Source organism: Petaurus breviceps, unplaced genomic scaffold (genome assembly GCF_028583685.1).
Source record: "Petaurus breviceps papuanus isolate PSGF00001 unplaced genomic scaffold, PetGlider_PUasm1.0 37, whole genome shotgun sequence".
Classification (NCBI taxonomy): Eukaryota; Metazoa; Chordata; class Mammalia; order Diprotodontia; family Petauridae; genus Petaurus; species Petaurus breviceps.
Window position 1 is genome coordinate 46,354,851 of NW_027186296.1, and position 26,129 is coordinate 46,380,979.

General features: G+C 37.4%; 1 protein-coding gene across 7 annotated transcripts in view; it reads left to right on the forward strand.

Annotated features, from left to right (window-relative positions):
• The window catches only part of OTUD7A (OTU deubiquitinase 7A), a 420,410-nt gene that overhangs the window by 332,343 nt on the left and 61,938 nt on the right, over positions 1-26,129 (forward strand). For all 7 annotated transcript variants that reach the window (XM_069098405.1, XM_069098403.1, XM_069098404.1 and 4 more), the window contains 3 exons: positions 7,634-7,735; positions 14,597-14,724; positions 18,461-18,573. In XM_069098405.1, the coding sequence (XP_068954506.1) occupies positions 7,634-7,735; positions 14,597-14,724; positions 18,461-18,573 (343 nt within the window). The remainder of the gene's footprint in view (positions 1-7,633; positions 7,736-14,596; positions 14,725-18,460; positions 18,574-26,129) is intronic.

Sequence of the window (26,129 nt, forward strand, 5' to 3'; positions counted from 1 at the left end):
CTCCTTTCATACATGTTGTTGTTTTTGTTGAAGCTTGCATCTAATCCACATGAAGTTCTTGAGTGACAGTCAAAAATTAAGTGTGTTTTGGAAGGAAAGAAATGGAGGGAAGGAAAGAAGGTAGGGTGGGTGGAAGGAAGGAAGGAAGGAAGGAAGGAAGGAAGGAAGGAAGGAAGGAAGGAAGGAAGGAAGAAAAGAAGGAAGGAATTCCAAATCATTTTCGAATATATCTGAACATTTTGTTTCTGATCACTATTCTGAACAGGTATATAAGTGTGCCCCTTAGTTCCTACGTGCCTTGATTTCCTCGTCTATAATGAAAAGATAATATATTAGGCAACATTGAGGAATGAGGTGTTCCATAGATGTTAATTTTACAGATAATTTAAACTTGCCTTTTAAACATCCAACATGTGTGTATACACACACATGCATGTGTCTGTGTGTATCTTATCTGTGTTTAGCTATTTGGGAAGCAAATATTTCTAAAAATGCATCATAAATTTTAAGACTTCTTAAATAGAGGATCCCAGATCCTCTTTTCTTGATTTTCACTATGAACATCAAATATTCTAGTATTATACCTCCAGGGAATATCAAACTGTGTAGCATCATTTGTCCCTATGTTAAATTCCCCCCAGACTGCTGAATTTTTTAATTGAGCTTTTTTTCTTTCTTCTCCTTTGCTTCAGGGCTATCAGGTATTACTTCTTAGTTCTGTAGGAACTTCTCCCTTAATCCCAAACAACCTGCAATTTTAAATTTCTGCTTCCCAGCTGAAGGGGATTATAAGATCAGGTTGTAAACTTATTAGAACTGTGTGTAAAATAAGAATAAACAGAGTTCAATTGATGACCTGTAGAATTCTTCTGTAAGTGAAGTACATGCTTATACTTTATGACATATGTGTTGATTCTCAAGCATATTTTTGCTTATTTCTTGATTTCAATTATGTTCCAAGTTGTTGAGGTCATCATTGACAATCATAATCAGTGTCAGTAATTTACAGATGAACAGGATATTAGATTTGTTTCTAAAGGCCGCTTGCTGTGTAGACTTTACATTGCAATATCTGTATTCTAACATCTTTACCTGGTATTGATGCAATGCTTCACCATTTGCTTTGTTAGTTGATGTCAACCAAGTGCCTGAAAAAAAAATAGAAGTTGCCTTCTCAGAGCCAGTGTTTGAAGTCAAAAAAGTGGTAGTCTTCCTTTCTTTTTTACTCTCTAATCTCTACTCTTACTGGAATAACATCAAACCACTTCTTAAGACCATGTTTCTTCTGTTCATTTACTCTCCCCACTGACTTCACCTGAATGAAAAGTATAATGATACAGGAAATCCTCTCTTTACTTCCTCCAAATTAAGTGACCCTGATTAGGAATCTGTAACAGAGGTAATCATCGAATCTTCCGAAGACTGACTTTAAATGAAGGAGAAATTATGAACTCCATTTGGAATCAGGCTCATTAGCTAGTCTAGAAGATGACCAAGTAGAGTATATGTCAGCCAGGAGAGATAAATATGAAGCTAAGGCAGATTGTATGCAGGTTACATAAGTCATGGGGACCCTTTGATCCAATGAGTAACTGTGACACAGAGGCCAATTGCCTATTACCCACCCAGACCTTTTATTTTTATTAAAGATGGTGGTATAATAAGCCATTAAGGGTTGAAAAACATGACTTTGAGGTGCTGAAAAGGAAGAATGGAACTCTAAGAATGGAAATAAGGGAAAATAGGAGCCATCCTAAATCATTTTGTGTTATCACTGTGGTTTGGCAGAAAAGAGTGGCAATATGAGCTGAGAATTTCAGAGAAGTGAAACAAACAGAAAGGGGGAGGGAGACTAAGAGAAGTGGTAAATATGAAAATGAAAAACTGGTCATTCTCTGGGTTTTCTGGAATCAGTTCTCTTTGAAGCAACTTCATGCATTTTTGTGGATACCTGGAATTTTGGCATAAATAGCTATTATGAAGATGACTCTCTTGATGATCAAATAAATAATTTTTGTGATTTTTCTTCAGACATGAGGGAAATGCTGAGCCACCACACTGTATTTTAATGACGTGATTACAGACTGAGGATTGAGTGCCAATTCTCACATGCTTGAGCACTATTGTAATGACCATTCAACCCTGAAATACTTAATGAAAGCAGGATCACTTACAGTAAGGTTCCAGGCCATGTTACTTTACTAGTCAGTGAACAAAAATTTCTAAAATAGCTCCTGTTTGCCAGGTACTATGTTTAAGAACTGGGAATAAGGGAACCACCCCCTCCCCAGCAAAAAAAAAAAAAAAAAAAAAAAAAAAGGCAAAGACAACCTGTCATGTGGTTCAACTCAATCTATCTCTTCCAAACTGGGTCAGTCAGCATGCCCTTACAAGCAGAGTTAAAAGGAATTCTAATAATGCCATGGTCTCTAGTATAACCCTGAATTTAATTAGACTTGGGGCATTATTCCTGAGCATTCTTGAAAAGCCACATTACGAGTTACAACTCAATGATTCCTCCCAACTCTCAACTCTTTTTCCTATTGAGCGAGATTCCATTCCTGAAGAAATTACAAAGTACTCATTTTGATGCCTACTCTAGGAAAACAAGACAAGGCACACCAACTTACATCTCTTATCTTCAATAAACTTATTTCCTCATGAGTATATCTGGAATTTGGGAGAATTTTTAGGACTGAAAATTAATGGTACATTTTCGTACTTGATCACATGCTTGGCACATGCTTAAATAGGGAATATCTAGATCTTCTCTGCCCCCAGAAGGAATCTGATTGTTTCCAGCCTTACCAATGCTCTTTGGTAATTTGACTAATGGGTATATCAATATAGGCAGGATCTGTGCTCTCATCAGCATATGTAAATCAATCCACTAACACAGATTACAGTTCCACAATCTGTTTATGACATATTAGATGAATTCCAGAGAAATGCCTGAGGCACATAGAAATTAAAAGTTAAGACTTGATATCAGAGCCAGGATAAGAGGAAGAATTTTGACCCAGGTATTTCTGATTCTGACCTCTAACACTCTAGTCTCTATTCCACACTGCCTCTAACACAATTATTTGGAACAAAAGTATGTCTAATCCCATTCACTTACTTGTCTCATATTCATTGAGCCATCACTATAAGCAAGGCACTATTAAAGGTATTTTAAAAGTTTAAGATCCAGTCCCAGCTCCCTCAAGAAGTTTATAACCTAATAGGGGAAATAAGGCACAGACATAGTTATCTACAATCTGAGGCAGTTTGTGATGTGTCATTTGAGTGCTAGAAAGTGTTATAGATTACAAGATAATAGACCATCAGCAGCAGAAGGGGAGGAAGAAAGGAAGATATAATTCAAGTGAGATTTACATATTATCCCCTAAGATAGCATGCAATAGTGTGACAGCATCATATGGTGAAAATAACACCAGAATAAGTATCAAAACTTCTGTCTGACTATACCACTGATTGACTTATGCCAAATCACTTAACTTGTCTAAGCCTCAAGTTCCCTGTGTTTGAAATGGGATCATAATAGTGATTCTACAACTTCACAGAGGCTCCAATGAGATGATATAAGGAGAAATGTTTTTAAAATTACAAAGTGCCTATTGGAACTGTATAGAAAAGGAAACCCCAGATAGGTACTATAGAAGCTTTAATTCCATGAGGAATAAAGCTTTTCATAATCTGACTCTAAATAAATGGAGGTTCATTATACATTATTTCTTAGTGTGATAATAATAGCAATAATAAATAATAGCATTTGCATAATACTTTAAGGTCTGCAAAGCACTTAAGAAATATTATCTTATTTGATCCTTTTAACAACTTTACAGATGAGGAAGCTGAGGTGAACAGATTAAGTGGCTTGCCCAGGGTCACACAAGTAATACAATGTCTGAGGCTGGATTTGAATTCAAGTCTTCCTGACTCCAGCCCCAGTGCTCTATCCATTATGCAACCTGGCTGCATCTACTCTATATACCAGCTAAATTGGACCAGTTGTTGTTGCCTATACACATTTCATCTCCTGCCAGTGTCCTTGGGAAGAATGCCCACCTCCACCCCAACCCAATGACTGGAATTCTCTCTATCCTCACTAAGGCCTCTTAAGGCAGAAAACTGCAGCAAAATAGGAACTTAATAAATGTTGTTAAATTGGAGAGAAAAAAGGGAAAATTATAAAGTGCCTTATTATGAATAAGGTATTGTTATTCAGGCATCAAAGACCAAAAGTATTTTTCTGAGTGAAACTGAAATTCTTGTTGTGGCATAGCTTAGTGTCTCCAGAAAATTGTAAGATTCCAAAAGAAGGAAGAAGGTATTAACTGCATAGTAGAGATAGCTAGACATATATATATATTTATGAGGTAGTGTGGTCTTTCTAGAACAACTCGATTTCCTCGCCAGTAAAATGAGAGATTTGGACTCTATGGGCTCCAAGGTTCCTCTGCAGATGTGAGGGTCTATGATTTAGTGGAAAAGAACTGGGGGAAGGAAGAGGAAGGAGCAGTAGATCTTTGCTATGAGGACTACAATAAAAGATCATTGGAAGGGGAGGACAAGACAGAGACATCAAGGCAGTTTGACAATGTAGAGCTGAACTCAGTAGAGAAAATGTCATGGATTTGCAGAGAGGGCAGTGTAGTGCCCATGTGATAGAATCCAATAGCATTTTTCTCTTCTTTGGCAGATTCTGCCCTAATTCAAACCAGACAATCAACAAACATTTATTAAGCTCCTACTATGTCCCAGACCCCACATTAAGTGCTACGAATAGAATGATGACAGTGAGATTATAGTTTACTAGGGTAAGGAGTCTTAACATTTTTTTTTTGTATCAGGGACATTTTTGACAGTCTGGGGAAGCCTATGCGCTGATCAGAATAGTGCATGACATAAAATACATAGGACTACAAAGGAAAGCAATTTTACTAAAGTACAATTATCAAAATAGATTTTCTAAAGTTCATAGATCCCAGGTTAAGGACCACTGGCAGGAGAATACAGTATATTCACAGAAATACAAAGAGAATCATGATTATCATTAAAAAATCTATTGTATTTTCACGAACATTTAGTGTGTTACATATTCCCAAGGTCACTAAAAAAACAAGAATTTTGAAAAAAATCCAATGAATACATTGGGTTAGGAGAAAGAATTTGCAGAATCATAATGTCGCATGCTGCAAACAATCATGAAATCCAGTACAGAAGAATCCTGTTTTTCCTTCTCTTCCATGTATCACCACAATGATACATAACTTGCCCAAGGATATGCTGCTACAAAGATACATAGAAGAGGAACCCTTGGTCTCTCAGTCCCCCCTGCCTGAGAAATTTCTCCAGGCTCGAATGAATGACCCACTTTGACACTGTAACTGGGCACAGTTTTTGAATTTTAAAAATAGCACATACATTGACATGCCCACAGGCTGCAGACTTCTCAACTTGCCCACACAGCATCCAGCATTAGTACATTTGTTAGTTATGAGCTCCCTCTTGCGTAGATATTTTTAGTTTAGAAGGCCCTAGCCTCCTTGCAGAGTTGCAGAAAGCCACAGCCTTCATCTGCCTGAATATTTGAATATGTAGAATTTTATTTGGATGCATATAACTTCCAATTATTAAGACAAGAAGTCCAATACTAAAAGAACTTCAGTGATGGGCTGTTAATGAGAGGAACTTCAATTTTGAGATGGTAGCTTATGACTTTCAGTGGCAGCATGTTCTACAAACCAGCAGCAAACTCAACACGTACATTAACCCAAGGTTAGCTTTGATTGCTTAGGTCTTTCCTTGTTAGTGGGCAATTTGAGTTCCATCATCAGGGAACATGCAAGCCTCAGTCTTCTACTTTAAATGGCAACCCAGTTTTAGCTTCTTCCAGCGTGGATTATTATTTTTAAAAATATTCTGCAAAGGCAGGTGACAGGTTGTTATTTCACAGCCTGAAGACAGAAGAGTTGCTAAAAATGATCACATGTTATTTCCAATTATGCGTCTCCCAAAGGCCATTCAGTAGCACTTTAAATCAAGGTTCTAAAATGCACATCTAATTTCAATTCAGTAAGACCTGTTTTGAATTATGAGAGGGTACCAAATGATTATCAGAAGTGTGTGAGGATTATCAGCTGGCACTGTGTATGACTGTTTCACTTGTTAATGTCATTCTTTAACAGATGTTTTAATTTATGGTTAATGGGACTAGTTTTTGTATTAAAAATTTTTATTATTAGAATGTACATATCAAGTCTTACCAAGAAACTCCGTAGAATGATCAGATATCTAGTATACCAGATATACTGGTGAAATTTTATACATTAATTTTTACTAATACAGTAATTTAATAGGCAATAATAATTCTCATTAATTCTAAATTAAATTTTCAGTATTCTAAAAATAGCATTTCTTATTCTTTAACAAAACATGTAAAGATGATAAATGGCATATGGGTAGCTAAATATGACTGCTCCCATAGTTTCTAGTCTCATTAACTATTATTTCTTTGTATCAAAAAAAAAGGAAAATCAAGAACAAGTTGTTTTTTAATGTTTGTGAAAGTGTTTAACCATTGATTACTGACTGAACTGTCATTTACAAGATCAAATGCCTGAAAAGTTGATTGCTAAATTTTATTACCCAGATCAAAAATATGTAATCATTAATAGTGATTTTCTGTTACACTTTTTCTTTGCCTGCATTGAGAAATGTAAAAATAGCTATGTCAACATACCAGCCTTAACAATATTTTATACATATCACACAAGATAAAGAATAAGTTGTAATCTTGGTCTATCTACAAGGATGCCTCAGATTAATTGGGTTATAGAAATTTAGAAACCATCGAGAACAACAATCCCATTTTACAGAATTAACTGAGTTTGAGAGGTCTTACATGCATCCGAATATGAAAAATAATATAAAAACATTTATTTCCAAATATTTTTGGAGGGGGTAACCTAATAAGTTATAATTCTCTTTGAAGACTCATACCCTTTCTTAGTCACTCAAATCACTTTTCAAATATTTCCTATTAACTGTCATGATAAGTTGAAAATCAAAGATTTTATGTCCACTTTAGGGTAGAAAATTAAGGCAAAGTGGAACTTCGTGATGGGGTTCAAGTAAAAGTAATAATGTTTTTAATAGATTTGCCCTGGAACAGACTTTTATAAATAAATATATATTCATTTTAAAAGATTAATAAGAAAAATGAGGATTAAAAATATCATTCAGAAGCAAATACTAAATACAAAACACTTGTGAACTAATAATGAAGATTTTTTGGTCCCCCAAAAGCCATTTTGAGTTATTATTAAATGACTGAGAGTCACATAATATAAGAGAAGTTGACTCAAATTTTCCTAACCTTTTTCTGCTTATTGAAAGTCAAATTTAGCTCACCCTTTTCTCAAAAGGGAAAAAAAACCTTAAATTTTACTTAAGAAGTTGGAAAAGTCTTTGTATAACTGTGAACCAAAATTCTCTTTATGAAACTTTTAACTAGTAAACACCTACTGGTTACCTTTGACATCCTAGGGCATATATGAGCCATACTAACAGCACAACTGCTGCTTCTTGGAATTAACATTGTCAGTAAAGTAACTTTCCGTTTCAGGTCGTCTGAACTGGTGGTCAACAGTGTGTACGAGTTGCAAGCGTCTTCTTCCATTGGCAACAACGGGGGATGGAAACTGCCTCTTACATGCTGCCTCACTAGGTGAGTCCAATAATGATCAGATATCTGTAGATTTTCCAAAGAGAAGATTACACAAATAAAATAAAGAGTTACAAGAAGTCTGGTGAAGCTGCAAAGTAGATGTAGAATTTGAAATGACTTTTGGATGCTGATTAAGACTTTGTGGCAGGAAAAAAGTAGGTATATCACATATATCAGGAACAATATGAACAAAGCATAGATTCAAGAATACTAATGAAATATTTAAAGGAAAATTAGAAGACCACTTTGACTGGAATGGACATTTGTGCTGGTGAACAGATAGATGGTGGGAGATAATATTTGAAAGGTCATTTGGGAAAAAAGGCTATGGGGAGCTCTGGATACCAGGTTAGGGAGTTTGTTTGGAAGGTCTCTCATTTCTTTTCTCTCCAATCCATCTTTAACACAGTTGCCAAAGTAATCTCCTTAAAGGCACAGACTTGACCATGTTACTCTATTGATTAAAAATAAAAATCAATAACTCCCTACTGGCTCGAAAATAAAACACAAATGCTCTCAGTATTCTCAACCATCACAATATGACTACAACTTACCTTTCTAAACTTTTTAAAGATATAATGATTATTTATTTATATTTAACATTCTTTTCTTTTTAAATTTTGAGTTTCAGGTAGTCTCCCTCCCTGCCACCTCTCCCCCATTTACTGAGAAAGGAAACAAGTTGACATCAATTATACATGTGAAACCATGCAAAATATATTTCCACATTAGTCATTTTACACAAAAAAGCAAAAAAAAAATTAAAAAGTGAGAAAAATTAGACTTCAATTTGCACTCAGTATTCATCAGTTCTATCTCTGGAGGTGGATAGTATTCTTTTCATCATGGATCCTTTGGAATTGTCTTGGATCATTGTCTTTTTTTTAAGCATTTGGGGTTAAGTAACTTGCTCAAGGTTACATGGCCAGTTAATTCTGTGTGTGGTGCTAAGTATCTGAGCCCGGATTCGATCCCAGATCTCCCGATTCTGGGGCTGGCGCTCTTACTCACTGCGCCACCTGGCCACCCCTCTTGAATCATTGTCTTGATCAGAGTAGTCAAGTTTTTCCATAGTTGATCATTACAACATTGTTGTTACTGTGCATAGTTATCTCCTGCTTTTTCTTCACTTTGGATTATCAGTTCATATAGATCTTGCCATGCTTTTTTTTAAACCACCCCTGTCATTTAGTGTAGCACAACAGTCCTCCATCCCAATCATATACCACAATTTGTTTAGCCATTTCCCAATTGGCAAATATTGCCTCGATTTCCACAAAAAGAACTGCTATAAATATTTTTGTATATATAGATAATTTTCCTTTTTCTCTGATCTCTTTTGGGGTACAGACTTAGTAGTGGTACTACTGTATCAAAAGGTTTGCACAGTTCTATAGCCTGTTAGGCATAACTCCATCTTTTGTTCTTGAATGGTTGGACCAATTCACTACTCTCCACTTTTTTCCCTCTTTTCCTCCAGCATTTGTCATTTCTGATAGGTATAAGGTGGTACCTCAAAATTGTTTTAACTTGTATTTCTCTAATCAATAGTGATTTAGAGCATTTTTATATGACTATATATAGTTTTGATATCTTCTTTTGAAAACTGCCTATTCATATCCTTTGAGCATTTATCAATTGGGAAAAGGTTCTTATTGTTTATAATTATGACTCAGTTCCCTGTATATTTGAGAAATGAGGTTTGTCAGAGAAACTTGCTGTAAAAATTTTCGACGTTGCTTCATTATGTACAGTACCTTTTAGCAAAATGAAGTTTCCTTTATTATCTCTTTCAATCAGGCCTAATTTTGCTTTTGCTTTGTCTGAGATCGTGATTACCATCCCTGCCCTCTTCACTTCAGCTGAAGCATAATAGACTCTGCTCCAGCCTTTCATTTCGATTGTGTAGGTACTTCTGTCCCAAGTGTACCTTCTTGTACACAACATATTGTGTTGGAATCTGGTTTCCAATCCATTCTGCTATTTGCTTTTTTTTATGAGTTCATCCCATTCACATTCACAGATATGATCACTAACTGCATTTACCTCCCTCCCTCCCATTTTATTCTGTTTATCTTCTTTCTCTTTTTATCCTGACCTTCCTCAAAAGTCTGTCTTGCTTCTGACCACTGCTTCCCCAAAATCATCCTACCCTCATATAATCCCCTCCTGCATATTTCTTATCCCCTTTCCCTCCTATCTCCCTATTAGGATAGATTTCAATACCTAACTGAAGGTGTATATGCTTCCTTCTTTGAACCAATTCCAATGAGACTGAAGTTCAAACATTGCCCACCCTGCCTGTTTCCCTCTCCCTTATAGGAGCTCTTCCTTGTGTACTTCCTTTATGTGAGAAAATTTGCTCCATTCTGCCTCTCCCTTTCCCCTTCTCCCAGTGCATCCTTCTTTCTCACCTCTCCATTTTTTTTTGGAGACCATCCTAACATAATCAGCTCACACCCATTCCCTCTGTTTATACTGACTCCTAAATGCCCTAATAATGATAAAGTTCTTAGGATCTACATGTTATCATTCTCCCACATAGGAATGTAAACCGCCTAACTTTATTGAGCCACTATTGATTCCTCTTATGCTTCTATTGGGGCTTCTATTGGAATGTCTAATTTTCTATTCAGCTCTGATCTTTTCATCAGGGGTTCTTGGAAGTCCTCTATTTCATAAGTATATATTTCCCCCCTGAACAATTCTACTCAATTTTTCTGGGTAGGTTTTTCTTGATTGTAATCCCAGCTCCTTTGCCCTCTGGAATATCGTATTTCAAGACCTCTGCCTCTTAGAAGCTGTGGAATTTTGTGTTATACTGACTGTGGCTCCATGATATTTGAATTGTTTCTTTCTGATTCCTTGCAATGTTTTCTCCTTGACCTAGAAGCTCTGGAATTTGGCTATCATATTCCTGGAGATTTTAATTTTGGGATCTCTTTCAGAAGGTGATCAGCAGATTCTTTCAAATTGTATTTGACTTTCTGGTCCTAGGATATCAGGGCAGGTTTTTAAAAATAATTTCTTGAAATATGATGCCTAAGCTCTCTTTTATCATGATTTTCAGATAGTCCAATAATTCTTAAATTCTCTCTCCATGGTCTGTTTTTCCAACAATATCTCATGTTTTCTTCTTTTTTTCATTCTTTTGATTTTGTTTTATTGGTTCTTGAAGTCATTAGCTTCCACTTGGTCAATTCTAATTTTTAAGGAATTATTTTCTGCAGTGAGTTTTTCTGCTTACTTTTCCATTCGGTCCATTCTGCTGTTAAAGGCATTCTTTTTCTTCAGTTAATTTTTATACCTCTTCTCATTGGGGCAATTTTTTTCTTTTAAGAGGATATTTTCTATGAGTGGCTAGGTGGCATAGTGAATAGAGCACCAGCCCTGAAGTCAGGAGGAAATGAGTTCAAATCCAGCCTCATACACTTAACACTTACTAGCCATGTGACCTTGGGCAAGTCACTTAACCCCAATTGCCCTCCAAAAAGAAAAAAAAAGAGGATATTTTCTTTAGTAATTTTTTGGTGCAATTTTCTTGCATCACTATCATTTCTTCCCCCAATTTTCCCCTATCGTGCATCTCATTCTTCAGGTCTTCCAGGAATTCTTGCTGGCCTTGGGCCCAATCAGCATTTTTATATGAGGCTTTGCTTGTAGTTGTTTTTACATTCTTGTCTTTTAAGTTCATACTTTGGGTTTCCCTGCCACCAAACTAGTTTTTTATGGTCAAGTTCTTTTTTTGTTTTTGTTTGCTCATTTTCCCAGCCTATGTCTTTACTTTGAACTTTATATTATAGTTGTACTTTGTTCATCTGGGCGTGGGGATATACTGTGCCAAGCTTCAGATATTTTCATGCTACTGTTTTCAGAGCTAGTTTTGAGGGGTTGGCAAGTTTTCCATGCTTTCGAGGTGGTGTTATCCTGGGAGAGGTGTGGTTTCCTGGTTTGTCCTCTGGTCTTTACCCAAGAAAGTCCCCTGCTCCCCATATGGCCTCAAGTATAGTGCTCCTCTTAGCCCTGGATCAAGTCCCCAGGTCTCCTGTAGCTACAAGTGCTGTGCTCTTCATGACCCTAAAACTGTGACCAGGTCCCTGCTTCCCTATAATGGATCAAGAGCACTCCTCTCTGTGCTGGAACTATGACTCAGGATTTGCTTAAGGGCAATAGAGTTTCCAGTCAGCACTAGCTACAGCTAATGCTAGCAAAGGGTCCTCTGTCATCTCTTTCTGACCAGAACCCTCTTAACATCTGAGCTGCTGCTGCTTTTGCAGCATTGACCAAGACCTACTGCAGCTACTCTCGCCATGCTCAAGACCTCCACCCACTATAGTGTTACAGACATCTCCCATGGGTCTCCTAAATTGTCTTAGACTGGAAAAGTATCTCTCTTGGACCTTTTGTTGGCTCTTCCCTACAAAATTTGATTTGAGGCATTACTTCAAAGTTGTTTGGAGGAAAATGTTGGAAGACTTCATCTGTATCCCAGCCTGTACTCCACCATCTTGACAAAGTTTTTTTTAAACTGTGCTCTCCTCAAAAAATCCCAGGCAAACTATTCCTTAAATTAAGATGCTATCATCTGCTTATATCTATTTGCATTGGGCCTCCCATGCCAGGAATGCCCTTCTTCCTCATCTTGGCTTTTCCAAATCCACGTCTTTCTTCAAGATCGAACTGAAGGACCGCCTTGTCTGTGAAACCTCCGACACCTCCACTTTGTCTTCACTCTTTAATGTGCCCTCTCCTCAAATTTTCCTGAAGCAATTTGTTTAGTTATATTCTTTCCTCCATTGCTCACTACTTTATATTTAGATATAGATAATTTATATGTGTGTTCTACCTTTTAATATACTCACATGTATTTAGGTAATAGCCACCCTACCTTCTATTATGCTGACATGTTTCTCATATGCTTATATTCTTCTTACCCTCAATAGAAAATGTAAGTTCTTCAAAGAAAATGAGTCATTCTTGTCTTTGGGTCCCTTAGCACATTTCTCTGCATATAATAGGCACTTAGTAAGTATTTGGTCAATTGAAAGAGCATTTTATCTTCAGCCAACAGGAAAACACTTAAGGTGTTGGTCCAGCAGTCTTTGAAAGGTTAGTTGTCCGCACTGTGAAGAATGGATTGAAGGGGTGGGAGAGAAACTGGGAGCAAGGAATCCATTTAGGAGATTTAAATATGATGAAAGCCTAGATGCGAGTAATTACAATGTTTATGGTAAGAAGCATGTAGATGTGAGACATTGTTAAGGACAGTGTTTTTTGACCCAACATAGAATTTCATGAAAGAAAAGAAGAAAGAAAGTTCTCTTTCCCACAAAACACCAATGTGAAGCTGTAGACACAATGCTTTTTCCTGGGCTCAAAGGTAGAAACCACAGGTGACCTTATCCACTTACCCTTAGGTCTCTTCATGTAGACTAGGGCACAAATTGCATTGGTTGCTGGACTTTTCCACTGATTATTCCAGTTTGCTTTTTGCCAAGCATCCTTTGGATGTCCTACTGTTATTAGGCCTCTTGAAGTGAAGCGAGCTCTTGCGGCCCTAGTCACTTGGAAGCAAGAGCTGGTGGGAGAAGGGAAAGAGGGAAAGTGAAGGGAGTAGTGAGAGAATGGGAGTTAGGACTTAGTTTCAATTGTAATGGAAGGTTTTACATTGAGAAAGATTGGTACATTGATCACCAAGAAGTACAGCAGGTTCCAGGAAAATCAATATAAAATAATATTGCCTCCAGTTCATGACATGTGTTTTTTTTTGAATGGTTTGTTTTCTTTTCGTATTGAAATATCAAAGTGACAAATGACCAGGATTGTTAAAGGAGAACCTATGTGACAGATTCAGCTATTTTATAGGAGTATCAGGATAGCCTGTTTTATTTGTACTAGATATGTTATCAAGAGTAGAATCAGTGCAGCATAGTGGATAGAACAGTGAGCTAGGAATAAAGGAGCCCAGTATTCAAATGATACCTCTGTTACTTCCTGGCAAGTAACCTCAAGTACCCAATTTCCTAGGAATCATCTACTGGGTAAGAGACAAGTTAGAATTCCCATATTAGTAGTTCCCTACGCCAACAAAATCCTGGTTCCTTTATACATCATTTGTGAATGCTAAGGGTCAATCCAAGGCCTATTTCTCAGGTAGCAATTGTTGCCACCTCAATATTCAAAATTTTCTATGGCCCTGAATACATACTCAGCCTGTTAGACCGAGACTTTGATGATTACTATGAAACATATTCCTAGGGGCAAGCAGATACACATAGGAAGAAATAGACACCCCTATCTTTAGGACTCTTGTCACCAGCAATTTTATTCACTTGATTTAAACTTTGCTGTATGCCTATTGCTGTTTCTCATTGACTGTCCTTGGAAACTTATGACAATACATGTCATTGGTTCAGTGATGTCCAATTCTCCCACCCCCATCATACCTTACACAGCACAGAATTTATTTCTAAGCCTAAACCCAAGACCTATTTTGTTCCTTGTAGTAAAGCTGAAGTCATCTGAGAGCTAGTTGCCAGTAGATTCATAGAGACTGAGGTAGTGATAGTTTTCTGTTGTTTTTTAAACTAGGCTATCAGCTTGCTTAAAAGGTCGTATTTTTCTTCATTAGTCTGTTTACATAATGGGTTCCATTAGGAGAGCTTAGAAATAATGAAAGAGAATCATTAGCTAATGAGGAGAATTTGGCAATTAATTAACAAAATTGTTTTTATCCCTGCAGAAATGGGAAGGCTGTGTTGGGCATGATCTTAATAGCTCTTGCAGCCCCTTATTAATGTTCCCCTTTCTTCCTTTCCCACTCTCTGGCCCTCTCACCACAAGTATACCTCTGCTCCATAGGCATGTGGGGATTTCATGACCGGGACCTGGTTTTACGGAAGGCTCTCTACACCATGATGAGGAGTGGAGCCGAAAGGGAAGCATTAAAGCGGAGGTGGAGATGGCAACAGACTCAGCAGAATAAGGAGGTTTGTACCCCCTGAGATGTTTTAGAAACCCTGGCCCTAATCTTACCATCCAGCAAGCCATGAGTGATGCGTAATTCACGTCTTCCTGACTGATGGCAGGGTTGGGTGTAACAGAGCTCAGAATACAGGCCCGAGGGGCTGGTCATATAAATCAGTCTTCCATCTTCCTGGGCGCCAAGCTAAAATTGGTTCAGTAGAGTATTAAGGCTTCAGTTTCAACACACCGGGGAGAGAACATATTAAAACACCACAGCAAAAATGTCAGGAGCAAGAAGAGCCTCTGGCAAAGGGAGGTAAATTTCAGGGCAGCCCTGCCAGCCACTCCAGAGTTCTTAGAGGACAATGGAGAAATTGTTAGGAAGCACTATCCCCTAGGAGAGCTGCATCTCACTGCCGTCTTTGACCTTGTTGTTTAGACTAGAAATGATAAATCCCAGCACCTTTTTTATCTCTGTCCAGCCAGAAAGAGCCAAGTGACCAACTGGGTAAAGATCTGATAGGGAACCTTGAATTATTCTGACTTTTCAACTTGGAACCTTGTTGGGCAGCAAATTCTCTGGTCCATAGCAGGTATTATTCCCTCTAAAGTCAGACACTTTCTCCACTTTCCCTTTGTATCTTCTCCCTGAGCAAGCTTTAGAAGAGTCCTCCCCCCAACACACACACACACACACATGCACACACTCTTTTTATTTTTTTGACAGCTCTAAGTTTTTTAGTTTTCCTTCCTCTTGCTTTGTGAATGAGACTATCCCTGGGTAGAGTGCAGGAACCATGACAAATCCTACTGTGTGCGGGCCCTCCCCTGCCAACATTTTCATGACAAAGTCAAGGGCAGCTTTGAAGGGGGAAAGATACTCACAAAGGACGGTTTGAGAAGTGTATGGTACATAGAAACAGTCCTAGGACTATGAGAATGGAAGAGTTATGTTTTTATTTAATACCTATGTACCTGGAGCCATACTTAGAACTAGCTTCCAGAGTTTCCTTCTCCCTGGATAATGTCTCCCTGAGTCACTATGCAGAAGTAAGCAGTGTGGAGGGCCCCTTCCCCCCTGCAAAAAAATGATTGGGCTTAGGATGATTGCACTGAAAACTTCCCTACTTGGAAAGGTCCTTAGGGCACATACCCTAGAGAGTATTCTATTATCACTAAGGAATCCATGTCTTATTTTTGGATAACGTTTTCACTTTTTGTTATGTCCCTGGAAAAAAAAAATGAATTTCCTTAAAAAGCATGTATTTAGAACAATGTGGCTTAGTGTAAAGAATGCTAGATATAATTCTGTTCTCTCAGAAGACCAAAGTCCAGGTCTCAACTCTGCCCTTTATTCACTGAGTAATTTAAGTAAATGACTTAGCTCTTCTGAAACTGAGAGGTTTCTTCCTCTGACAATGAGAATAATAATACTTCCATAGAGTTGCTGGGAGGAAAGCATAAAACACTGGAAAATGAGTTATTTTAATATTACTATCATTATCACTGGATTTTGACTGGGCATAACCTTCTGAGGGCTAGAAAGAATACATAGTATTTATATGCATAGTATGTAGGTGTGTATGTATATATGTATATGTATATGTGCATTTGCCATAGTTAATTCCATCAATAATCACCAAGTTAATAAACTGAGTTTCTCATAGCTCTCCTCTTAATGGAGTATTTGATTAATTTCCCTAATAAGATTTCTTGGCACATCAAAAGGGAGGTTAAAAAATAACAATTAGCCTTATGAATAAAATTGTAATAAATACTTTTGCAACCTTCAACTAGAATAATTTACCTTCAGTGAAAATCTGATTAAATAAATAATCCATGACATTTGTGAAGTAGGAAAATATCAACAATGGTCTTACCTCCTATATTTAGGATAACTTATGGGCATTAGTCACAATATACATACACATATATACATATGTTTTTCTTGAGGCATTTTCAGTAGTGTCCGACTCTCCATGCTCCCATTTGGGGTTTTCTTGGCAAAGATACTGGAGTCGTTTGTCCATTGCCTTCTCCAGCTCATTTATAGTTGAGGAAACTAAGGCGAAAAAGGTTAACTGACTTGCCCAGGGTCACACAGCTAGTAAGTGTCTGAGGCCAAATTTGAACTTAGGGAGATAAATCTTCCTGACTCCAAACCTGTCACTGCATGTTTTGTGCCACCTAGCTGCCTCTACACTACAATTATGGCTAGTGAAATTATAATTTTTGTTGGCTAATGATAATAGTGCTTCCTATTCTAAAGACTGAAAGGCCACACAAAAATTTCCCTAAAACCAGACATGGATTATTTTTTTTTATTTTTGTTTTTTATTCATTCAAAAAACACTTAATAAATATTGTATCCAGAACACTGTGTGAAGAATTAAGAGTGATACAAAAAAAAAAATTGATACGATCCCAGCCTTCGTGGAGTTTATACTCAAACCAAACAAAACATAGAAAATGAAATGAAAATATAAGAGGAAAGTGTGGTTAGGAAATCTCTACTCTTTTAATAAGGGAGGGAAACAGATGAAAAATCACAATGTTAAATGTTCTCATTTGGGACATTTTAATTCATTCACTAGTTTAGAAAAGACAAAATACTGATTCTATCCAGAAATAGTCTGAAACCAATTCTACAAAGAATTCCCACTTACAAGCAAATTACTTAGAAAGTAGAACGTACTATATAAATTTTAGCTGATCTTTTTTGTTACTGGTCAGTTTTTAGACATAGATTGAAAGGATGAGCAGAGTCTATCTTACTTGTTATAGCGGTGCATATTTTATATAGTAAGACCATATAGCCATTTAAAACCAAATAATGGCCAGGGCTTTCTTCTGTGGTAAGATAGCTCTTTGCTGTGTGGCCCTGGATACATCAATTTCTCTCTGTGGGTCTCCATTTTCCCTTCTGCACAATTGGGAGGGGGGACCTCCTTCCTACCCAGAGGAGTTATATAAAGACTGCATGACTTAGAGAAAAGAAGCAAGAAGGGATAGAGTTTGGGTAAAAGCTGTTTGTTTCCTTTTTGAGTTATTCCGTTGTCATGCCAAATGTTGTTCTATTCCTGTTACACAAAGTGATTTCATAGTAGAACCTAGATCTGACTTTTCTAGAAGAAGAAACTACTTATTATTTCAACATAGTCCATGTTGGACCCATTTAAGATTTAATGGGATACCTCAAACTGGAACAACCTGCAAGTTATTATTAGACCATATCCTGCCCTAAAGGCTGCCTAAGGTCAGACTCCTTATTGCTGAAAAAACTCCCTATAGCAAATAGTCTAGATTCAAGACTTTTTTTAAATTTTTACTAGCAACAAAGGAGAAAAATAAATCAGAGACAGCTATAAATACACAGTCACTACCAAAGACCCTTTTGCCTTTACCTCTATGCCATGTTTCAGAATGGACCAAGATGATCCAAAGGCAATATTTGTAATTGCTTCCAATGGCAGTTTTACAGGATTGTAGATTTGAGCTTGAAGGGACCTTAGAAGCCATCAGCTCCAAACACCTCTTTTGACATATGAAGAAACAGATGGCAAATGACTTGCCCAGGGCTATACAGCCCAAAAGATCAGAGGCAGAATTTGAACCTACATCTTCCAGACTGCAAGCCCAATGCCCTATCCATTTTGCTGTACTAGCTTCTGTTCCCTTCATCAAGTGTTAGGGGTGAGGTGACCACTACCAGTCTGCTTCAATTGCATCTCCTAAAACATACACTTTCCTTTTCCTTAGTCAGGGTTAGTTTATACTGAAGAAGAGTGGGAGCGAGAGTGGAATGAGCTCTTGAAGCTGGCATCCAGTGAACCTCGAACTCATTTCAGCAAAAATGGAGGCACCGGTGGTGGGTAAGTTACTGTCTTCCACTGCTTTATTCTGACATCACTTAGTGGCCAGAATGCATTTTCTAGAATCAGATGTACACAAAACGATGCTTATTTGCAATTTGTTCTAGTCTATTTAATTATCTCAATGTCATAGCATTCTGTATTCTACCTCTGTGTATGTATATATGCATACATATGTAGAATTGCATGCATGTGAGTTCATGGTTTCCTTGACTACTTCAAAATGTATCATGTCAATACCACTCCCCTAAAGTCACCTAGAATCCCTGGCAATCTACTAGGCCCATATCCAAGGTTAATGCTGGAGCACCAAGTCATGATAAAGATGAGAGTTACTAAAGCCCACCTTCTCTCCAGTCCCAAAGTCCAGCCGTGAAGTTGTTGTTGCTGAAACCTGAGGGGAGGCAGAGAAATGTCTCATCCTGGTCCTGTAGAGCTCTTCCATTCCAAATAGCCAAGAAGAGTCTGAAAAAAAAGTGATACTGAGAAGGAACATATGGATAGAGAAGAAAGAGTAAACTGGCAACTTGCCAGCTGTTCAGAAGAGCCCTTTGCCCATTCTCAACATGTTTATTTCAAAGACATTGGCATAGAGTGCTTATGAATCATCTCTCCCTCTCCTACTCTTCATCTGATGTCTGACAAGGAAAAACAATATACAACCAACAGAGAAGGGCAAAGAGAAAATGGGTACAGCCAAGTTGCAGGCCTGGAGGGTGACATGTGAAAGCAGATGATGACTTACTGCTCTAGTTTTCCTTAATGGAACTTCTTTGGGGGGAACTTTTAATACTGTATTCCTTTATTTTATGGAGAGCACTTACTTAATTTTAAGATTAAAGTAAAGTAAAACTAAGAACTTGAAAGAATTAAGCCCCCAAACCATCAATATTAATGTAAACCACAGTAGTATGGAGGTGATTTTTAAAAAGAAAAGAAGAAATAAAGAAAGAAGGGTCTTTTGGGGCTGGAAAAGGAATACATTCCAGTGCAGTTTGTGCATTATATATTACTGGGGATTATGTACTGTTGGTCCTTGGAGTAGTGTACCCAGAGTCATGGGATATTATCCCCTTGAAGCAGGAACATAACTACTTCTCTAGAGGGTAAAGTGAGAAGATATGGGTAAAGTATGAAAAGCATACCATCAATCAAGAGCTTTCTGGATAGGCTATGGATGTCCCAGATGTATGACCCAGATGTATGAATTTCATCCATAGTGTCTGGCTATGTTGATTCCAAATCAGGATAGTATTCAAAAGGACAAGACACCCTTCTCTTTTCTTTTTTTAAACTGTACAGAAACAGAATGTTCTGAGACCCAGGCGGGGGGAAATCATGGCCAACCACTCTGCTTAAGGAAATAGTAACTAATTAAGGATAGTTTAAAAAGCTGTGAGCCCTCTGATCTGATTGCTAGGTAGAATTCTTTTAGATGCCTTTTTTTAATCAATGAAATCTTATTTTTGTGTTTTTTTAAAGTAGTCTTTTACTTTGTAAATAAATAAGTACCCTGAGAAAAGCACCATCTTGGGTATGGAGAAAATAAGGAAAGAATGGTTGTTTGCCAGAAACAAGGCACCTACATACAGTTTGTGGGGTTCAGGGTCACAATCATAGTACTGCAGAATATTGAACATTAATTGTTTTTGTTGTGGTTTGATCATTTTTCAATTGTGTCCAACTCTTCATGACCCCATTTGGGGTTTTCTTGACAAAGATACTGGAGTGGTTTGCCATTGCCTTCTCCAGCTCATTTTACAGATGAGGAAAACTAAGCAAACAGGGTTAAGTGACTTGTTCAGGGTCACACAGCTAGGAAGGATCCAAGAATGGATCTGAACTCACAAAGATGAGTTCTTTCTGACTCCAGGCCCAGCACTCTAACCACTGCGACACCTTTAGTTGACTGAGCTCTAACAGAAAGTAGTTTCCGGGTGGAACAGAGATTCTTGATTCTTTTAATTTTAAATTCTTCTTAATTGTTAATTCTTTTTTGACCTCTTTGGCAGGCTATGGAAACTTGACCTCCTATGGGAGGCTATAGACCCTTTCTCAGAAAAATATTTATAAGCACTTAGAATAAAATACAAGATTACAAAGGAAGCCTATTAAATTGAAATAGTTATTAAAATATATTTAAAAACACAAATTCATGAACCCCAAGTTAGGAGTCTGTCAAGGACACCCTGGCTTCAAAGGTAAAGGTTCCCTAAGTCAGTTCCTCCCTGGGGAGCTATGATTTGAGAACCCATTACCTGGAAGAATTCTATCCTCAATTTTGAAAGTTGTTTGGTACAAAGTAGAGAACCAAGTTAATATTAAATTCCTTTTTTTAAAAAATCTAGTAATTTTTTTTCCCTTCATACATCTAGCTTTGTAGCTCCCAGACCATAGGCCCCCTAAAACTACTCTTATAAGTTCACATTAACTCTTCATTGATATAGGTAGTGGCGAGGTTTTTCCCTGTGCTCTTAATATTCTGCTGGGTAAGCAATCAGAGAGTAAAGAGTCTCCAGACAGCAGACTAAACTAAGCAGCAATGTTCCAAGCAGGCCTTCAAAGTTCAGGATGCTTAAAAATATTGGCCCATCGATGCTCCTGGGAATCCATGGCAGACACCGAGCCTGTACCATTTCCATTATATAATATAGAGTGGCGGAGTATCCTGCTCATTAGAAGAATTATACCAGGCACAGGAAGATAAGGGCCTATTTTTGATATTCATTAAAGTTCATAAGTTAGTCAAAAGTTTTTGGGTTTTTGTTTAGTTTCTCAGTGTGAGACCAATATAAAGCTTTTGACATTTAGAAAGGATTTCCTAACAGTCTGCTGCACATCTATCAAAATACCAATTTATACTCATTTAAAAGAGGGGAGAGGGTGACATGAATCCAATGTACATTATAACTCCTGAACTGTGTCTTCTTCCTTCAAAAATGACTACTTTTTTGGAGTCTCATTTTTACTGGAGACATGGAGATTAGGGCAGATGAATGATTTCTTCTACTATATATGCCATTTTTCTCTGGGCTTTCTCTCCAAGACTACAGCTCATTCTGGTCACTGGATATAAAATCTCGACTCAGCAGAAACAGAGAAAGAAGTCTCTGTAACTAATTGGACAATAAAAACAGGCACATGCCTGCAATTTTAGCTCCACGGGGTAGATGTCTGTGTTCCATTATTGGTCTCACATGTGGCATAATAAAGCAAGATGATGGCTACTTACTGCCACATTTTCATTAACAGAGATTATTCTAGGGAACTTTTAGTGTTTGATCTGTTTATTGTATTTTTAATGAGCATTTATTTAATTTTAAGTTTAAAAGGAATCACAGTGAAACCAAAAGATCAAATTTGGGTTACATCGCTTGGTGAAGATAATGCTTAAAAGCAAGCAGTGTTAATAAAAAAAACGATCCATGAAAGTTGAAGTTTTATTTTTAAAAATTATTCATTGCAGCACTTATCATGAGATTTAGAGGTTAACTTATACTTCAAAACATATCTGTGAAGAATGTGGCAGCATGTAATGAGAGTAGTACATTGGAGTGGAAATGGAAAGAACTAGGGTCTCCTGATGGCTTTGTCACTAGTTCACCATGTGACCTTGGTAACGTCATTTTCCATTGGTAAACATCAGTTCCTCATCTGTAAAATAAAAGAATTGATTTAGAATATTTCTAAGGTCCCATCTAGATGTAATATTCTTTAATTTTCCCTAGTCTAGTATGCCAGTTTATTTCTGAGGATGATCAAAACATTCTTATCGTTAACTACATTGATGCTTTTGCAGATTTGTATTCTCCGTTGGTCATTTGGACTCTCAAAAAGCTTTTTTAAAGGATTCCATACCAAAGGTTATTTCAAAATATTGAGTTACTTTGTGATAAGGTGAAATGCTTTTTTGTGTGCTTTTTGGAGGGGTGAAGGCAGGGCAATTGGTGTTATGTGACTTGCCCAAGGTCACAGGGCTAGTAAGTGTTAAATGTCTGAAGCCAAATTTGAACTCAAGTCTTCCTGACTCCAGGGCTGGCACTCTATTCACTGCGCCACCTAGCCGCCCCATTTGAAATGTAGTGGTGGGTGAAATGCTTTTTTTTTACCGAAGGGGAGAAAAAAAGACATCAAAAAGCAAAATTAAAAAAAAAAACACTTCCCCCAGTAGAATGCTATAAACAATATAGTTATTGAGAAATTAGAGCAAGAACCAGTGTTATCTAGTATTTTAATAAATTATCTGGAAGATGTTCATCAGAAAATCTTCAAATACATATGTAACACTAAAATTTCGGGACTCTCCAGTCAACCCAGTAGGGATAATCTCAGAAAAGTCTTCTGAAGTAGTGTGAATATCAGTCAATCAATCAATAAGTCACCATGCATTTATCAAGTGCCCACTATATTCCAGGAATTCTGATAGGCCCAGGAGACACAGAGACAAAGAATGGAATGGTTTGTATTTTTAAGGGACTTATGTTCTAGTGGAGTAGACAAAAAAGTAGCAGGTATAGTTCACTATGACCAGGTATTTCAGTCAAGTCTGACACTTTTGTGACCCCATTTGGGGTTTTCTTGGAGAAGATACTAGATTGGTTTGCCATTTCCTTCTCTAACTCATTTTACAGATGAGGAACCTGGGGCAAACAAGGCTAAGTGACTTACTGAGGGTCACACAGCTATTAGGTGTCTGTGGTTGGATTTGAACTCAGGAAGATGGGTCTTTCTTTACTCTTCACCCAGCACATTATCCACCATGCCACCTAGTTGTCTGTGACCAGAAAAAATAGTCCAAACTATAGTTATAAAATGAGAGGCTATCATTTATGGTCAGTCACTATAGATAATACAGAAAATATGTGAAAATATTACGTACTATATATTGCTTTATAAACCTTAGGGTACTATATAATACTGGCTATTATGCTTGCTAGCTCTTAGATCTTTCCCAGAAGACATCAGTCCAAGGTACTTCTCCAGGGACAGAAAAAAGCCAAAAAAATTTATTAGAAAAGAAACTGAAAATCAAATGGAAAATCTTTATTAGAAACCATTGGGTGCCAACAAAGGATATTCTGCACTCATTCTGGTTGCTGTACTTCATAAAAGACATAATGGCGCTAAAAATCCAAAGGACATCTTAGTCAAAGGAATGGAATGACTTCTGAGTCAGGGTATGCTAAAATAATGACAATAATAATATTTCAATCTGAAAAACAAAGGGGGGAGCTAGGGGGATATGATTGTCATTTGTAAATTCTTAAAAGGTTTAAGTAGGTTGAAGTGGGATTGCTCACCAAACCCTACAACTACAGAATACCCCTTGAAGCTGGAAGATGAAATTCAAATAAAATAAAGTACCACTTGACCCAGTGGGTGGAAATATATGGAATCTCAGCTGAAGGAATAGGCTGAAAAGAAGTTGTACTTACATTCAAGAAGAATGTAAATAAATTCATGGATTTGTTTCTACTATCTATCCATATTTGAGGAACTTTGTGGGTGTTCCTGGAATATTCATTTTGGGGAAGGGCTTCAGACCATTCACCCTTGATTCTCTGGATTTGGCCACTTTGCCTCCACTACCTTCTAACTCTGTTTCCATTTTTCCTTTCTTTTATTGGTGTGTTCTTCCTGGAACCTTCATTTTGGTGATGGGCCTAGACAAGTTATCACTCATTCCTGAAATCTCTGGCCCTTTCCCTCCTCAAGCTCCAACTTTTCATCTTCCTTTTCATGTATTGTCTTCCACCATTACAATATAAGTTCCAGGAAGGCAGGGATTATTATGTATCACCAGCATAGCACCTGCCACATAGTAAGGGCTTAATAAATGCTTGTTGGATGATTAACTATTGATTGTGATATGCCTAATCTTTAAGGTGATGACATTGGATAGAACTGCAAACCCTCCTGTAATGCAGGAGTTGGCAAACTCTAACCCTGTGGGCCAAATCTGACCCACCACCTGTTTTTGTAAGGCAGCAAGCTATAAATGTTCTTTTTTTTAACTTTTTAAAATAAAACTGTATTTAGGGCACAGGAAACAGGCCAGATTTAACTGTTGGGCTGTAACTTGTCTATTCTTGTGTCACGCAGTTGTCAAGACTGAGCTGGACAGACTGTTAGTTTGACCCAGTGAGGAAGTTTGTTAGAAACCAAATTTCTTTCTTGATCCAGTCTCTTAATTTCCAATGTGGACAAAATATCAGGGGGAATTAGAGAAAGTAAATACATCAGAGAAAAACATTTCTTAAACATAAAGGTGCCTGCATTAATGTTTAATGTTAAGTTATTAATCAGACATTTAATAAAATAAAAAGGAAATAAGAAGTGATCCCCTCATGGAATGCTTCATAAAATTCCTTGATTTTTAACCTCTTGATATCAAACTAAGGATTTCTTAATGCAGACAGATCAATATCATTCGTCTCTCTGGTTCTATTTGCACCTAATTCCAGTATTGTGCTTATACCTTTCTTTCTACTATGGCAAATTCTGTTGATTTTCTGATACATTCTGTCCCCCAACTGGCACCTCAACCCTTGGTTTGTCTCTTAATGGGACCAGATGAACATTAAGGGAGCCAGATGGTCCGTGGAGGTGAAACTGTAGCAATTTCACTCCCTTCAATCATGTACTGACCAATTCACATCGTCCATAGATAGAGCTAAAATAGGATAGTACTGAAGCCTAGAATAAATTTCCATCGTTGGTTTAAAGAAAACTAATCCAGAAACTTCCCTAAATCTGGTCCAGGCCATGAGACTAAGGACGGGCATCCAGAGCAGAGGACAGTCTAACCCTGACAAATAATTGTGAATAATAAACATCTTATGAACTCATTCCTCTTCACTAAATTATAAACACAATCCAGAAACCCAACAAAGATGGGGGGATTGACTGATTTAAAGCATCAGCTTCCAATTTATATTATAACACAATAGAAAACAGATTCATTAAACCTCCTAACTTGGCAAAATATGCTTCCTACAACATCAAAGATCTCAGCATCGCTTGTGGCATGAGGGGGTGGGGAAGTGGGAGAAGTAAAGGGGAGACATGCAGCAACATAATAAGCTTGCTGGATTTTTCCTGGACTCCTCCCCAACTTAGAAAATGAAAATGAGTTCATTTCCTTTGGTGCCAAAATGAGCTGAAACATATGAAGCACCTTTAGAAGAACCTCTGAAAGACACACTTTTGAACTTCATCACCTTGGAAATTTGTGACTGTGGAACTTCATGGGTCTCATTTTGGTTTTGTTTTTCTTGAGCATCAACTAAGTTTCTAAAGTTACTTTGCTGCCCTTTGCTGAATGCACAAGGCTAACTACTATTGTCGCAGCACATACTGAGGGGGAGTGCAGTCCATAACACAGGAAGGAAGCAAAATGAAACAAATAAGAAAATAGCTCTTCCTCCTCTCCTGAGTACACTAATTGAATGATTCATGCAGCTTCACGAGGGTACCAGGACTGAAATCAGGTAGAACCTCACAAAAATTCACATCCCATCTCCCTTTTCCTTTATTATAAAGGTGGGTCATAAGAG